This window comes from Oryctolagus cuniculus, chromosome 17 (assembly GCF_964237555.1).
Source record: "Oryctolagus cuniculus chromosome 17, mOryCun1.1, whole genome shotgun sequence".
Taxonomy (NCBI): Eukaryota; Metazoa; Chordata; class Mammalia; order Lagomorpha; family Leporidae; genus Oryctolagus; species Oryctolagus cuniculus.
Genome location: NC_091448.1, coordinates 56150414 through 56165905, shown reverse-complemented (window position 1 = coordinate 56165905; position 15492 = coordinate 56150414). Strand labels below are relative to the sequence as shown.

At 39.9% G+C, this 15492-nt stretch overlaps 1 protein-coding gene across 2 annotated transcripts in view; it reads right to left on the bottom strand.

Annotated features, from left to right (window-relative positions):
• The window catches only part of MAP2K4 (mitogen-activated protein kinase kinase 4), a 114331-nt gene that overhangs the window by 75428 nt on the left and 23411 nt on the right, over positions 1-15492 (bottom strand). For both annotated transcript variants that reach the window (XM_017348962.3, XM_002718920.5), the window contains one exon: positions 7748-7850. In XM_017348962.3, the coding sequence (XP_017204451.1) occupies positions 7748-7850 (103 nt within the window). The remainder of the gene's footprint in view (positions 1-7747; positions 7851-15492) is intronic.

Sequence of the window (15492 nt, the reverse complement as noted above, 5' to 3'; positions counted from 1 at the left end):
TTTGTGCATTTTCAGGTTCACTGATTTCTGTTCTCTTTGTTTCTTTTCCTTTGCTTATTTATGGGTTTAATTTGTTCTTTTGCTAGCTCCTGAATGTTAGTCATTAATGTTCTTTTTTAAAAGATTTATTTATTTATTTGAAAGGCAGAGTTACAGAGAGGCAGAGGCAGAGAGAGAGGTCGGTCTTCCATCCACTGGTTCATTCTCCAAACGGCCACAGTGGCCAGAGCTGGACTGATCTAAAGTCAGGAGCCAGGAGCTTCTTCCAGTTCTCCCACATGGGTGCAGGGGCCCAAGGACTTGGGCCATCTTCCACTGCTTACCCAGGCCATAGCAGAGAGCTGTATTGGAAGCGGAGCAGCCAAGACTCAAACCAGCACTCATATGAGATGCTGGCACTACAGGGATTTATTAATCTTTCTAATGATTCTGTGTTTGTGCCTTGTCTAGGCATTTAAATGTTTGAGAAGAATACTATCACATTTTCTTTCCAATTCATTAAGAATCTTCAGTCATTTCCTTAATTGAGTTTAATGCATGCCAATTTAAATAAAAACAAAATTCTTAAATTAAGAAACAAATATCTGGACAACCAGTTATAGAAGGATAAGCGCTTAATTATTATTTTTATTTTTTAAAGACTTATTTGAAAGGCAGAGTTACAGAGAGAGAGAGAGAGAGAGAGAGAGAGAATATCAATCTTCTATCCACTGGTTCACTTGTTCACTCCCCAAACAGCCACAAAGGCCAGAGCTGGGCCAATCCAAAGCCAGGAGCGAGGAGCTTCTTCTAGGCCTCCCACACAGGTGAAGGGGCCCAAGGACTTGAGCCATCTTCCACTGCTTTTCCAGGCCATAGCAAAGAGCTAAATTGGAAGTGGAGCAGCCAAGACTTGAACCAGTGCCAATATGGGATGCCAGCACTGCAGACGGCGGCTTTACCAACAACACCACAGCACCAGGCCCACAAAGCTTACTTTTACAAATCCATTTAAGGGCCAGCACTGTGGCATAGAAAGTAAAGCTGCTGCCTGCAGTGCTGGCATCTCATTTGAGTGCTGGTTTGAGTCCCAGCTACTCCACTTCCAATACAGCTCTCTGCTATGGCCTGGGAAAGCAGTGGAAGATGGTCCAAGTCCTTGGGCCCCTGCACCCATGTGGGAGAACTGGAAGAAGCTCCTGGCTCCTGGCTTCAGACTGGCCATTGCAGCCATTTGGGGAGTGGACCAGCAGATGGAGGAGCTGTATCTCTCTCTCTCTCTCTTTCTCTCTCTCTCTCTCTCTCTCTCTCTATATATATATATATATATATATTTGCCTACCAGTAAATCTGCCTTTCAAATAATAAATAAATATTTTTTAAAAAGCCCATTTAAAGAGACTTCCAAATAAACATGATGATTCTCCCCTTGCTCATGAAACAACAAGACACAAACTCACAATGTAAAAGAGACTAGGAAGGAGACAAAACTAGAGAAGGAATTGTTTTGGAACATCAAAAGCAAATGAAGAATCAGTAACTGAATTAGCAAGGCAGAGAAGGGTGAAACATAAAGCTACCTACAACAGGGGATACAAAAAACAATCCACTTGCACTGTGAAAACCCAAAAAGGCGCAAGAATGGGAAGCATGAATGAGGATAGAGCAGAGGTTATATCCAGAGACATTAATAAAAATCTGAATAGGAGCAGTAATATTCTTAAATGATCACAACCAGAGGATGGATCCTCCTCTGCCTCAGCAGGTGACACAAGGCTCTTTACTTTGGAGAAAATATATGCAAGCGGTACAATGCACAGTGAAGAAATATAAGGTGGATCAAGTAAAAAAATCTATGTGAGAGAGATATGCCTTTCCTCCTTTGCTTGGCTTAATTTCCAGAGTGGTAGTAGCCTGATATATGAACATACTCATATATATATATATATATATATATATATATATATATATATGACTATACTCATATGCCTTCCCTCAGCAACTTAGTCTAGCCCCTAACCACCTATAGATGAACACCAAGAGAAGAGCCCAAGAGAAAAGAAGAAAAGACCTCCAGGTATCAACATCTGGGGATTCTCTGAAGGAAAAAGATAAGGTTCTTTACATCCCACTGTCCCTCTTACACAAATCACATGTGTGTGTGTGTCAGAGAACCCACAGATCAAACAAAACAAAAACTAACAGAGAACACAAGGAAGACAAAAGCAAACTAACAGATTCTAAACCTAGAGTTCCAAGGAATAGAGAAAAATCAAAAAATAGATGAAAAGAATAATAAGCTGCCTTTTCTACAATGATAGCGGCTTCTAAACTCAGAGTCCACCAATGGCAGGGTGAATTATGAAAGGAAGGAGAAAGATGACAGAAAGAGGGGGAGGAAGTACCCTAAGTTGCTGGGAGAAAAGATAAAAATACCACAATCAACCACAAAGTTTTTAAGACAACAAGGCACATTCTAACATTCAAGAATCACAAGCTGAGCAGGCGCTCCTTCTTTTTTTTTTTTTTTTTTTTTTTGACAGGCAGAGTGGACAGTGAGAGAGAGAGACAGAGAGAAAGGTCTTCCTTTGCCGTTGGTTCACCCTCCAATGGCCGCCGCGGCAGGCGCGCTGCGGCCGGCGCACCGTGCCGATCCGGTGGCAGGAGCCAGGAGCCAGGTGCTTTTCCTGGTCTCCCATGGGGTGCAGGGCCCAAGCACCTGGGCCATCCTCCACTGCACTCCCTGGCCACAGCAGAGGGCTGGCCTGGAAGAGGGGCAACCGGGACAGAATCCGGCGCCCCGACCGGGACTAGAACCCGGTGTGCCGGCGCCGCTAGGCGGAGGATTAGCCTAGTGAGCCGTGGCGCCGGCCGCGCTCCTTCTAATGACAGAGATTTCTGTTGGGACACCACATCCCCTAGGAGAGTGCCTGGGTTCCAGGTGCAGCACCACTCCCAATTCCAGCTTCCTGCTAATGCTAACCCTGGAAAGCAGCAGTGATGGCTCAAATACTTGCCACCCACCCTAGGGAGGTAGACTGAATTCCAGCTCCCAGCTTCAGCCTGGCCCATACCAGGTCACCATGGACACATGGGGAATGGATCAATAGAGAGGAGCCCTGTCTCTCAAATAAGAAAGCAGGAAGGATCACAATCACATCTTATTTTTTTCTTTTTTTTTTTTTTGTTTGTTATATAGTTCAACCAATAGTTTTAAGTAGAACATAAAAAATACTAAAGCATTAAGTTCTTTTTTTCTTTTTTTTTGTTTGTTATATAGTTCAACCAATAGTTTTAAGTAGAACATAAAAAATACTAAAGTAATAAGTTCTTTTTTTTTCTTCTTTTGTTTGTTATATAGTTCAACCAATAGTTTTAAGTAGAACATAAAAAATACTAAAGTAATAAGTTCTTTTTTTTTCTTCTTTTGTTTGTTATATAGTTCAACCAATAGTTTTAAGTAGAACATAAAAAATACTAAAGTAATAAGTTCTTTTTTTTTTCTTCTTTTGTTTGTTATATAGTTCAACCAATAGTTTTAAGTAGAACATAAAAAATACTAAAGTATTAACACATCTGATTTTAAGAATTAGTCTTCCAACTGCTGGTTCACTCCCTAAATGACAACAACAGCCAAAGCTGGGCTGATCTGAAGCCAGGAGCCAGGAGCTTCTTCCGGGTCTCCCACGTGGGTGCAGGGGCCCAAGGACTTGAGCCATCTTCAGGCCATAGCAGAGAGCTAGATCGGAAGTGAAGCAGCCAGGACGAGAACCGGTGACCATATGAGATGCCAGCGCTTCAGGCCAGGGCGTTAACCCGCTGCGCCAGACAGCACTCTGGCCTCAGAACCAGCCCTTAAGGCATTTGAATCTGGCTAAAAAGCCCATGAGAGTTTCTCAGGCATGGAAAGCCAAGACACTGTGGCAAAAAATGATCTAGATGAAAGATCTCTGTGAGTGAGATCCCAGTGGAAAGAACAGGTCATCAAAGAAGGAGGTACCTTTCTCTGAAGGGAGGAGAGAACTTCCACTTTGATTTTGGCTTTGTCTAAATAAGGTCAGAGTTTGTGAACTCAAGAGGCTTCCATAGCCTTGGCAGCTCAGGACAAGAGCCTCAGGTGATTTGACATCATAAATAAGAGTGTCAATTGTTAAATCAACAACGGGAGTCACTGTGCAACTATTCCCCATGTAGGATCTCTGTCCTCAATGTGTTGTACTATGAGAATTAACAGTAAAAATAGTCTTCAAACAGTACTTTATACTTTGTGTGTCTGTGTGGATGGAAACTGCTGAAATCTTTACTTAGTATATACTATGTTGATCTTCTGTATATAAAGATAATTAAAAACGAATCTTAATGAAGAATGGGATGGGAGAAGGAGTAGGAGATGGGATGGTTTGTGGGTGGGAGGGTGGTTATGGGGGAAAAACCGCTACAATAAAAGTTGTACCTTTGAAATTCATATTTATTAAATGAAAGTCTTCTAAAAAAAAAAGCAGTTTAGAACAAAACAATAAAATCTGATTAACTCAGTTTTTTGGGGAAATCTTGTTTTCATCCTGTGTTTATTTGTTTAAAAAAATTTAAGAGATATTGCCCATGAATTCCAGAGGGAAGGCATTACAAGCACATAAATGTGTTTCCAGTTCTAAATGTAAGTCAGGCTGTCTTCTTATCCGAATAGATTAAAAAAAAAAAAGATCATGACAGGCATTTGGCCTAACAGGTAAGATACTGAATGGGAATGCCTGCATCCCATATCAGAGTCTCTGAGTTCAAGTTCTGCCTCTGCTCCCAATTCGTTTCCTGCTAATGCACATCCTGGGAGGCAGCAGGGATGGCTCACATAGTTGGGTCCTACCTGCCATGTGGGAGACCCAGACTGAGTTCCCAGCTCTTGGCTTTGGCTTGGTATAGATCCAGCTGTTGCATGCATTTACAAAGTAAACCAAAGGATAAGAGGTTTCTGTCTGTCTCCCTTTCTGCCTTTCAAATAAGTAAAATAAAAGTTCATATTTAAAGAAGAAAAATTTGGGGTAATGTTGTGGTATAGTGGGTAAAGCCACCACCTGGGATGCCAGCATCCCGTATGGGCACTGGTACAAGTCCCAGCTGCTCCACTTCCAATCCAGCTCCCTGCTAATGGCTTGGAAAAAGCAGCAGCAAATGGCTCAAGTATTTGGGACCCTGTCATCCTGATTTCAGCCTGGCCATTGTGGCCATCTGGGGAGTAAACAGGCAGATGGAAGATCTCTCCCTGTGTGGCTCTCGCTATATATATAACACTTTCATTCTAAATAAATAAATACATCTTAAAAAAAAAAAAAAAAAAGAAAGGAAGGAAGGAAGATAGTTATAAATTGATTGACTGATTCAGGGCTGATGTGGTGCACACATGTTAAGCTGCCGTTTATAATGCTGGCATCCCTATCAGCATGCCATTTAGAGCTCTGGCTGTCCTGCTTCCCATCCAGCATCCTGCTGATGGTCCTGGGAAGGCAGAAGATAATGGCTCAAATATGTAGGCCCCTGCCACCCATGTGAGAGACCCAGGTGGAGTCCCTGGCTTTGGCCTGGCCCAGCCCTGGTTGTTGCAGCCATTTGGGAAGTGAAGCAGCAGATGAAGATTCATTCATTCACTCACTGATTCTCTCTCTCTCTCTCTCTCTCTCTGGGGCTCTGCCTTTCAAATAAATATTTTTTGTTGAAAAAAAAAAAAAAGAAACATCTAATAAAGCTGGTGATTAGGACTACATCCTTTCTCTCACAGATCACAAATGTCATTCAGCTGATAACCAACGTTACAGACTGGATGATGTTCAAGAATTACTTTTGTATTCACTTTCAAGAGAAATTCTAGAAAATGAGGAAAGAGGTTCTTTTAAGAGGTGTTCCGTACTTTTGGAGTTAAGAATTACTAAGTAGGAGATGCCATTGTAGCACAGTGGGTTAATCTACCACCTGTGACACTGACAAGCCCATATCAGAATGCCTGTTCAAGTCCCAGGTACTCTGCTGTTTCTAACCCAGATCCCTTCTAATGCAACTGGATAAGCACCAGAAGATGGCCCAAGTAACTTGGGCCCCAGCCACATGGGAGACCTGGATAGAGTTCCAGGCTCCTAGCTTTGCCCTGGCCCAGCTTAGGCCATTAAGACCACTTGAGGAGTGAACCAGTGGATGGAAGAGCTCTCTCTCTTTTTTTCTTCTCTCTCTCTCCTGCCCCTCAACCTTTCTGTCACTCTTTCAAATAATTAAATAAATCTTTTTTAAAAAAAGGAAATATTAAGTTGCCCTCCTCAATATAGCTCCCACTTAATGTTTCACAGAAGGGAAAACCCTGAACCCTGAACTCTGACAAGAAATCTGATTATGAACACTGGTATAATAAAATTGACAGCATTCGTAGTCACATAAATTATTATTCCAGTTTTCACTTAAAATATCTTTCATTGGGCCAACATTGTAGCACAGCAGGTAAAGCTGCTCCTGTCACACCAGCATCCCATCTGGGTGCCAGTTCAAGACTTGGCTCCTGCAATTCCAATACAACTCCCTGCTAATGCACTTGGGAAAGCAGCAGAAGATGGCCCAAGTATTTGGGCCCCTGTACCCACATGGGAGACCTGGAGAAGCTCCTGGCTCCTAGATTCAGCCTGGCCCAGCCTTAGGCATAGTGGCCATTTGGGGAGTGAACCAGCAGATGAAAGATCTCTCTCTCTTTCAAATAAACAAATCTTTTAAAAATATATATTTATCTTCCATCCCCTGTAAGGTTATGGGTAAAAGCATTAAGAGTATATACATATACATACACAGCCCTTCCTTGTAGAAATTGCTATTTTTAAAATAGCAAAATATTTTAAGCATCTCTATTGCAAGACACTGTAACTTCTAACAATTTGTTACTGTTGGCAAATGCAATGTACACTAAAGATTAAAAGAGAAGAAAATTGCAATAAGTGTGTCTCTTTGGGACAAATATATTTGAACTCTAATAAAATTTATATACAAATTGTTGAAAACTTATTTTAAAAAAATAATGTATTCTGCCAGGTTTTTAACCATACTTTACACCAACTGCTTTACACTTCTCAATACCAGGACTAGCTTAGAATTATTTTCACAGACATAAGTATAAATGTAAAAGCCACCAGCCTTCGTGCTCATGACAGATTGGGGGAAGGTGGCAAGAAGAGGTTATTATTTAGTAAACCATACCACTTCAGATTCAATGGAAGGTTTTTCATGTGTTTGTAACAAAAAAATACTCAATGAATAAGTAAAATATAATCATGGGCATCTGTAGACTGACATGGACATAATCCTTTCAATTTACTGTATCATGGACATTTCGAAGGAATTTAACTTCTTAAGAATGGGAATCTATTTTGTCTATGTTGAGGATTTGTACAGATCAATAGAGGACAATTAAGTTTCTTAAATACAACTTGCAATTTAGTTGGAAATCCAGAATGAAAAGGGTATACAACATTCTCAGGGTTTATGGAGAGAAATAAAAAAGATACAAATGCATCTAGATCTTCGGCTCTTTTTCCTATTAAACTCTATAAAGGAAAATTGTGTTTACCTACCAAAGATACAGAATCAGTAACTTCCTCTGCCAAGTTCATATAGCACTATTTCAATAATCCATAAGGTAAAAGAAACAGTAATCCCTAAACTTGGAAAAGTTCATAAAATACAGTAACTTTAAAACCCCTGCTGGCGTTTAATCTTTTATTCAATTACAAAGAATACTCACATGTGTGGGTTTTGAACTCCTGTAGGATTGGGATTCAGAGTAAACCTTGCTGTAGATTTGAAAGGTGGATTTGCAAAATTCAACTTCAGTGCTTTGCGTTTACCTGAGAAATAACAGATAAAAAGTAAAAGTTTCAAGTAATATAAAATGGGTACTATTCTGAGGATGTAAGCAATTCATACCAAAAGGTAGATAAGCTAGCTTTAACAAATAGTTAATATGGGACAATATTTTGAAAGGCAACAAAGAATTTCTCAGAATAAAAAGTAATCAAAAATTTCCTGAAGTTATTACTAATCGCAAGTTACTCACTACACTGCAGTACAACAAATAATGCTTCAAGTTTCACTGTTCAGCTGTCAACATTTTGTAAATGAAAATATCACCCTAAAAATCATTTATTGCAGCAAACAGAATGAAAAATTCTAAAATATTACCACCTCTCCAATGTTATACTTTAATATCTTCTGTTTAACAAAAATCACTTTCCTTCAAGTTTAACATAAACATGAGGCATTCTACACTTATAATGAGCTAAAAACACCATGGTACCATCAACTTGAAGCTCACAACACAGGTATTTCCCTGAAACCATTTCTTTGGGAGGTATCAACACTTTTTATCACATGAGAAAAACATGTCTATTACAGAAAAATTAAATATCTAGAAAACATTCAGCTATATTATAATAAAGCTTTTTAAATTTTTTATATACTTCTTAATATAATTATCCCCAAAAGATCATTGTTCACTTTCTATTGTAGACTTTCTTTTCCCTACAACTGAAATCAGGCCATGACACTGTAACAAGTTTTAATCAACAACCACAATTCTCTCTACATTAATAAATCTGACAGAAGTATTTATTTAAATTATTTAGGCACTTACTGCATGCCTAAAACTAGTTTCCAGGGTTGACAGTAAAATCAAGTTCACATTGCCTGTTCTCCTCTGTGAACCTCAATCCTCCAGAAGATGCTCAGCTTAAGATGAACTCATGGTGTCGGTACTGTGACTTAGCAGGTTAAGCCTCTACCTTTGATGCCAGCATCCCATATGGGCACGGGTTCGAATCCCGACTGCTCCACTTCTGATCCAGCTCCCTGCTAATGCACCTGGGAAAGCAGCAGAAGATGGCCCAGATGATTGGGCCCCTGCAATCCCGTGTGGGAGACCCAGAAGAGGCTCCTGGTTCCTGGCTTCAGATCTGTTCAGCTACGGCCATTGCCGGAGTGAGCCAATGGATAAAAGAGCTCTCTCTCTCTCCCTCTGTCTGCAACTCTCTCAAATAAATAAATCAATATTTAAAACAAACAAACCAACAAAGATGAACTTACGACACAGTTTTGAAAAGGAAAAGGAAGGCCCCAAAAAGTCAATGCAAAATGAGACCCGGAGAATGTGAGAGAGGTGGCTTTGACAATACACAGGAGCGAAAGTTTCTGGCTATCTTCTTGTATTATTGAAGTGTGCCTTCTCTTACCTCACTTCCCTGAGTTATCAGAATCAACACTACCACTGTTCATGCTTTCATTTACTTCTCTCCTTCTCAAGTGCCCCAAAAGATCAAACCCCAAGGGGCCAGCACTGTGGCACAAGGGGTTAAGCTGCCATTTGCAATGCTGGCACCCCACACTCGAATGCCCGTTCAAGTCCTGGCTGCTCCACTTCCAATGCAGCTCCCGGCTAATGTGCCTAGAAAAGTTATAGAAGATGGTTCAAGTATTTGGGCTCCTGCCACCCATGTGGGAGTCCCAGGTGGAGTTCCTGGCTCCTGTTTTTGGCCTGCAACAGTCCCGGCCATTGCAGTATTTTGGGAAGTAAATCAGCAGATGGAAGATCTATTTCTCTATGTTTTATTTCTTTCTCTCTTCCCCCCCTCCCTTTTTCCCCCTCTCTGTTGCTCTGCCTTTCAAATAAATCTTTTTTTTTTTTTTTTTTTTTTTTTGACAGGCAGAGTTAGAGAGAGAGAAGAGAGAAAGGTCTTCCTTCTGTTGGTTCACCCCCTAAATGGCCGCCACGGCTGGCGCAGTGACCCAATCCGAAGCCAGGAGCCAGGTGCTTCCTCCCGGTCTCCCATGCGGGTGCAGGGCCCAAGCAGTTGGGCCATCCGCTACTGCCTTCCCGGGCCACAGCAGAGAGCTGGACTGGAACTGGGACAGAATCTGGCACCCCAATCGGGACTAGAACCCGGGGTGCCAGCACCGCAGGCAGAGGATTAGCCTAGTGAGCCGCGGTGCCGGCCTCAAATAAATCTTTTTTGTATCAGGCATTTGTATGCATTTAACTACTATGCCAAATATATCAGGCATTTGGCATAGTAGTTAAACCACCACTTGGAACAGAATACCTGGAGTCAAATCCTGCCTCTGCTCTGATTCCAGCTTCCTGGCAATGTGCAACTCAGAAGGCAGCAAGTCATGATTCAAGTACACGGGTCTCTGACATCATATGGGAGACTCAGATTGATTTGTGGCTCCCATCTTCAGCCTGGCCCAGTCCCGAGTATTGTGGGCTTTTGGTAAATGAACCCGAAGGTAAGAGATCTCTTTTACTGACTTTCAAACAAAATAAATTTTAAAAGAAAGTTGTCTTAATACCCAGCATAATTCAAACATGCTTTTCACATTATCTGTATACAATGTCATCCACAAAGTTCACATGAGAAAAGCACTTCCATGCACATGATCATTAGGAATGTTAAGCACTATGATTCTGAAGAACAGGCATTGGGCCAAGCACATCTACACTTATTTAGGCTTCAGAATATCTTCTGGGATCAGCATGGTGGCGCAGCAGGTAAAGCCGCTGCCTACAATGCTGGGATCCCATATGGGTGCCGGTTCAAGTCCCGGCTGCTCCACTTCCAATTCAGCTCTCTGCTATGGCCTGGGAAAGCAGAAGATGGCCCAAGTCCTTGGGTCCCTGCACCTGCATGGGAGACCCCAAAGAAGCTCCTGGCTTCCAATCAGCCCAGCTCCAGCCGTTGTGGCCATCTGGGGAGTGAACCAGCGGATGGAAGATCTTTCTCTGTCTCTCTCTCTCTCTCTGCCTCTGCATAACTCTTGCCTTTCAAATAAACAAATCTTAAAAAAAAAAAAAAAAAAAAAAAAAAAACAACAAAAGAAACTGCTGCTCTAACTCTAAGCAACAGATTCACCTAATACTAGAAAAATAAATCTTTCAGCTTTATTTAGCTTTAAATGAGATGATAAACAGCCCTGAATAATCTTCCTCCACTAACTTCTATAGCAATGGAAACCTTCCACATCACTTTCCAGTCAGCTAAGCTGACCCTATAGTCTGGCTCAATCTTGTAGCCAAAGACTCCACCAGAACAGTCTACCACTCAAACAAGCTCTTTGCAATCTATGTTAACAAAATCATTTCTCCTTTACCTTCTACAGATGAGGACAGTGTCATTTCTTCATTATTCATAGTTTCCAAAACATAAAAATGTGTCTGTCCTCGGAAAGATATTCTGTTTACATAGGGTCCACCTTGCCACCCTCCCTAAATTCATTCCCATCACCAAACTGCAAACATCTGCTCTAAATTTTTAAATATCTTGATTTATCTTTAACTGCAAATCATCTATAGCATGACAGGCATCTAGAACAAACAGTAGTACAAGTTCTTATTGCATTACTATTATCAGAGTGTTTTTCTTATCAACATTGCACTGCCTTCCCACCACCATTTACAGGCTTGTTTTCTTCTGTTATACCATTGGAAAGTAAGAATGTTCCCAGAATGGTAACAGTCAGTGAACCAGAATTCCTTCCACCCAGCCTGGAAGAACTGAGTGTCTTTAAAATACTTCACCCAATCTACGTATCCTTGACCCCACTGATTCCATCAATTTGGAAAGCCCATGTTTGACAACTCTTACAGTAATAACAAAGTTCTCAATTGTTAATTATAATAGAAAGATCACCGTAGGACCCTGACTAGCTGCCTCCAGAGTGTGGCTTCTGGGATATAAGGCTAATAGATCACTATGGGTTATGTGACAGGTTATTACAAAAATAGCCACAAGTCACTACCAATACCTTTAAGGATACTGATGACAAACTACAATGACTCCAAGTATTTAGAACATCCCATGGAGGGTGTTGGGAGGAAGATGCCTTATATTCTAATTTCTCTCCTGACTCTCAGTCCGAATACCTCATTTTAAAAACAGAAAGCTCACCCAAAATTACTTTTTTAATTGTCTGTAATCACGTGTTACAAGATGAGCAACACACAATTCTAACTATGCAACTTTATATTCAAACAATTGTATAAATGAGGCAATAAAGTGGTAGAAAAAATTCATTTTCATTCCTTTTTCTCTCTAAACAACTATAGCGATGAAGGACATCATGTTTCTTAAACACAAGAGAAAAGGCAACAATATTAGACTTGGAAGAAATGGGCAATTACAACAGTTCTATCCTAGACTTGCAGTATTAGACATTCCATGCACTCATATATTAAAGGTGGTTATTACTAACAGCCAATTTTGTATTGCCCCATCCCTACCCCAACCTTTGATACACAAGAGTAAGCCATAACCAAAAAAATTCATAAAACCAGAAACTTTTGAACTCTCAGCAGCAAAATACTGTTATTCAGCTAAGCATTTTGGAAACTGAATTGTTCTCATTCAAGAAACCAAATACACTTTTGTATGTGAACTGGAATTTTGGGAAGCCCACTGTAATATTTAAATAGCAACAGGTGTAAAAATATCCAATACATAAACTGTTGTGGCAGGCAGGAGAGACAACAGACAAGGAAACTGACCCATCCACAGGTGTTTGTCTGGCATTCTGCCAAAAATTAAAACTATGACAACACTTGGTCCAAGAGGCAGGAATAAGGAAGATAATTGCTTTTTCTAGATGCTAAATGATCATCACTGAAACTCTAATAAAGATAAATACAAAGATGTTTCTGTGGCCCAGTAACCTACACATCTGTAAAATCTAGATAAAAACAGTCTCTTATTTGGTAGCACTGTTATGGTGAGGATTATTAAATATGCAATGGCTGGCAAACAGTAGGTATGAAAAAAGTAACTACTATGATAATAAAACTTAACTGAAGAATCTATTAAATTATCCAAAAGAGAAAAAGGTTGTCTGATAGCTTTTAAACCAACACAATAAATTAGCATCAAGGAAACAAAGGAATTCAGCTTGCTTTGTGGAATCATTCAAATTACTATGCCATAAAAGGCCCCATTCCAAATCTAGCATCCCAATGGAACTTAATTAGAAAAAAGCAATACAGAACAGAGTTAGACTGTCTAGTTTTTAAACTCACCTCTGCTACTTACAAGCCATTTACTCTTGGACAAATGACTTCATCTCTATGTCCTAGCCCCATACCTGTCAAATTAGTTTAATATCACCTTCTTCACAGGGGTGTTTTAAGGAGCAAATGAGTTACTACATGTAACAGTGTCGGCTTCATAATCATTCACTTTTCCCCAGCCTTATTATCAATTATGATATTGGCAATGATACATCAGTATAAGACAGCCAAATCCTGAACTAGGGAGGTAGTAGATCACTAACAGCCATGCTTCCTAAATGCCAACCATTTTCCCCATTTCACAAACTTGGACCTCAGAGGCTCTGTTGCCAAGTAAAGACCCAAAATAATCCACACTTAACATTTTCAGGCTGTGGCAGATGATTCATGATCCCTTCCTTGAGTTAAATGATTTATGTACCCTAGAGTGTCAAGGATTTCATTAGTCCTCTATCAGTTCCTCCAAAGGTACTGCTTTGACACTAAAGGCTTAACAGATCCTATCAGATTCTTACTCATTCCAGACAAAAGCAACAGCAGCATTCTACTTGTTGTAGACCATATTTTACTACAGGCCCTCGTCTGGTTCACAAAAGTCTTCAGAAAGAATATGACAGATTAAAAGCCACCAAACTTGTTCCCAACAAGGTAAAAGAAAATTTAAACTCATTTGAGCTGTAGTAAAATAAGGATTTTATCAATGTCATAGAATGGAACTGAGGAAATGGCCTAAAATCCTCCCAAACCTATGAGTAGAAATTCATGATTGATTCTTCATTCTTTCAATTTACTAACTCTGTCATTAATTTATTAGCCCCTTACTACCAGTAATTTTACGTGAATTATGCATTGTGCCAACATCATAGGAGTCTAGAGACAGCTAGATTGGAGCTATCAATTAATTAAAGCTAATAACAGCATCACTTTCTACCAGACTCTGAGCCAGATGTCTGCTACCAGCAAGCAAATATGCACTTCCTCAGATACACCAGAAATTCTTCTGGCCAAGTCCTGATTAATCCAACCCTTTCAAAAACACCAAGGAATAAGCTTTTCCAGGAAGGCCCTACTGTGGTTTTCAAAACAGCACAAATGTCAGAACTTTATTGTAAAAACAGACCTGGGATGCTTGTCCACAGTGGTCATGTAGCTGCTCAAACAGATTCTGTTTAGCAGAATCATGTTTTGTATCTCTACAGCCCCTAGTTCTCCTGCAAGGTCCCCATATTTATTTAGAGGCAAAAACAACACACTTTTGTTTGAATCACATAGCCGAAACTGGAAGAGAGAAGGCTATAAGGGCATTATTTACATACAAAGAATATGAACATGTAATTTAAAAAGAAAGAAAACAAGATATTACTATGAAAAGCCATAAAATCAATCCAGCTGGACAAAAACATTAAAATATAATGGCTGCCTTTAATACCACACATAAACAGAATCTTCATATCAATGTTAATAATGGTTTGAAGAAGCAGGTAACTGCTTCAGAACTTATCCCAGCTATATTTTCACACTTACAGTTATTTGGTTAATATCTACCTTCTCCATCATATCTTTGATATTAGCCAGGAGCGCAGAAATTCTATTTCTTCTTACATGCGTCAGTGCCTAGAATTATGCCTGACACATAAATGTTTCAACATTTACCCAGTAAACAAATGAATACAGGTGGATGAAGGAATTGCTGATACAAATGTTACATTGGTTTTTTCCAAAAGATAATACCTAGCAAATATTTCAAAAATATCCTTACAATTAACCCACTAACTCCATTCCTAAGAATTTATCCTAAAGAAATTAAAGACTATGCAAATAAGTTATTCAACATAGTGACATGTACACTCCATTACTTAGAAAAATTATGGCAAAACTGGAATACTACGCTACTATCAAAGAAAAAGATACCATAAAACTATTAATATGAGGAAACACTAGAAATGTTAACTCTTTTTCAACTGGGCAGTAATATGACTAATAGATTACTTTTAATGAAACACTTTGTATGATAACTTACACATATGCCTACTCAAACAGGTCATTCTCCAAAATGAATGGCCTTAAAAATACAAATACAGGGGCTGGCTCCTGACTTCAGATACGCCCAGCTCTGGCCATTGCAGCCATTTGGTAAGTGAACCAGTGGATAGAAGACTGACTCACTCTCTCTCTGCCTCTCTAATAACTCTTTCAAATAAATAAATCTTGAGAGAGAGGGAGAGAGAGAGGGAGGGAGGGAGGGAGAAACCACTGCAACCAAAAAAAAATAATCAATAGTGATCTCTTCCTCTGTAATATGCAGGCCATTATGGTGATCTCTGTCTCCCAATCAGACTCCTCAATATTCTAATCAAGTTCTAGATAAGCACCTCAAAGTTGAGAATTACTGTCTCACCACGCACCAATGGCAAGATTTTCTAAAAATTTCTAGAATTTCT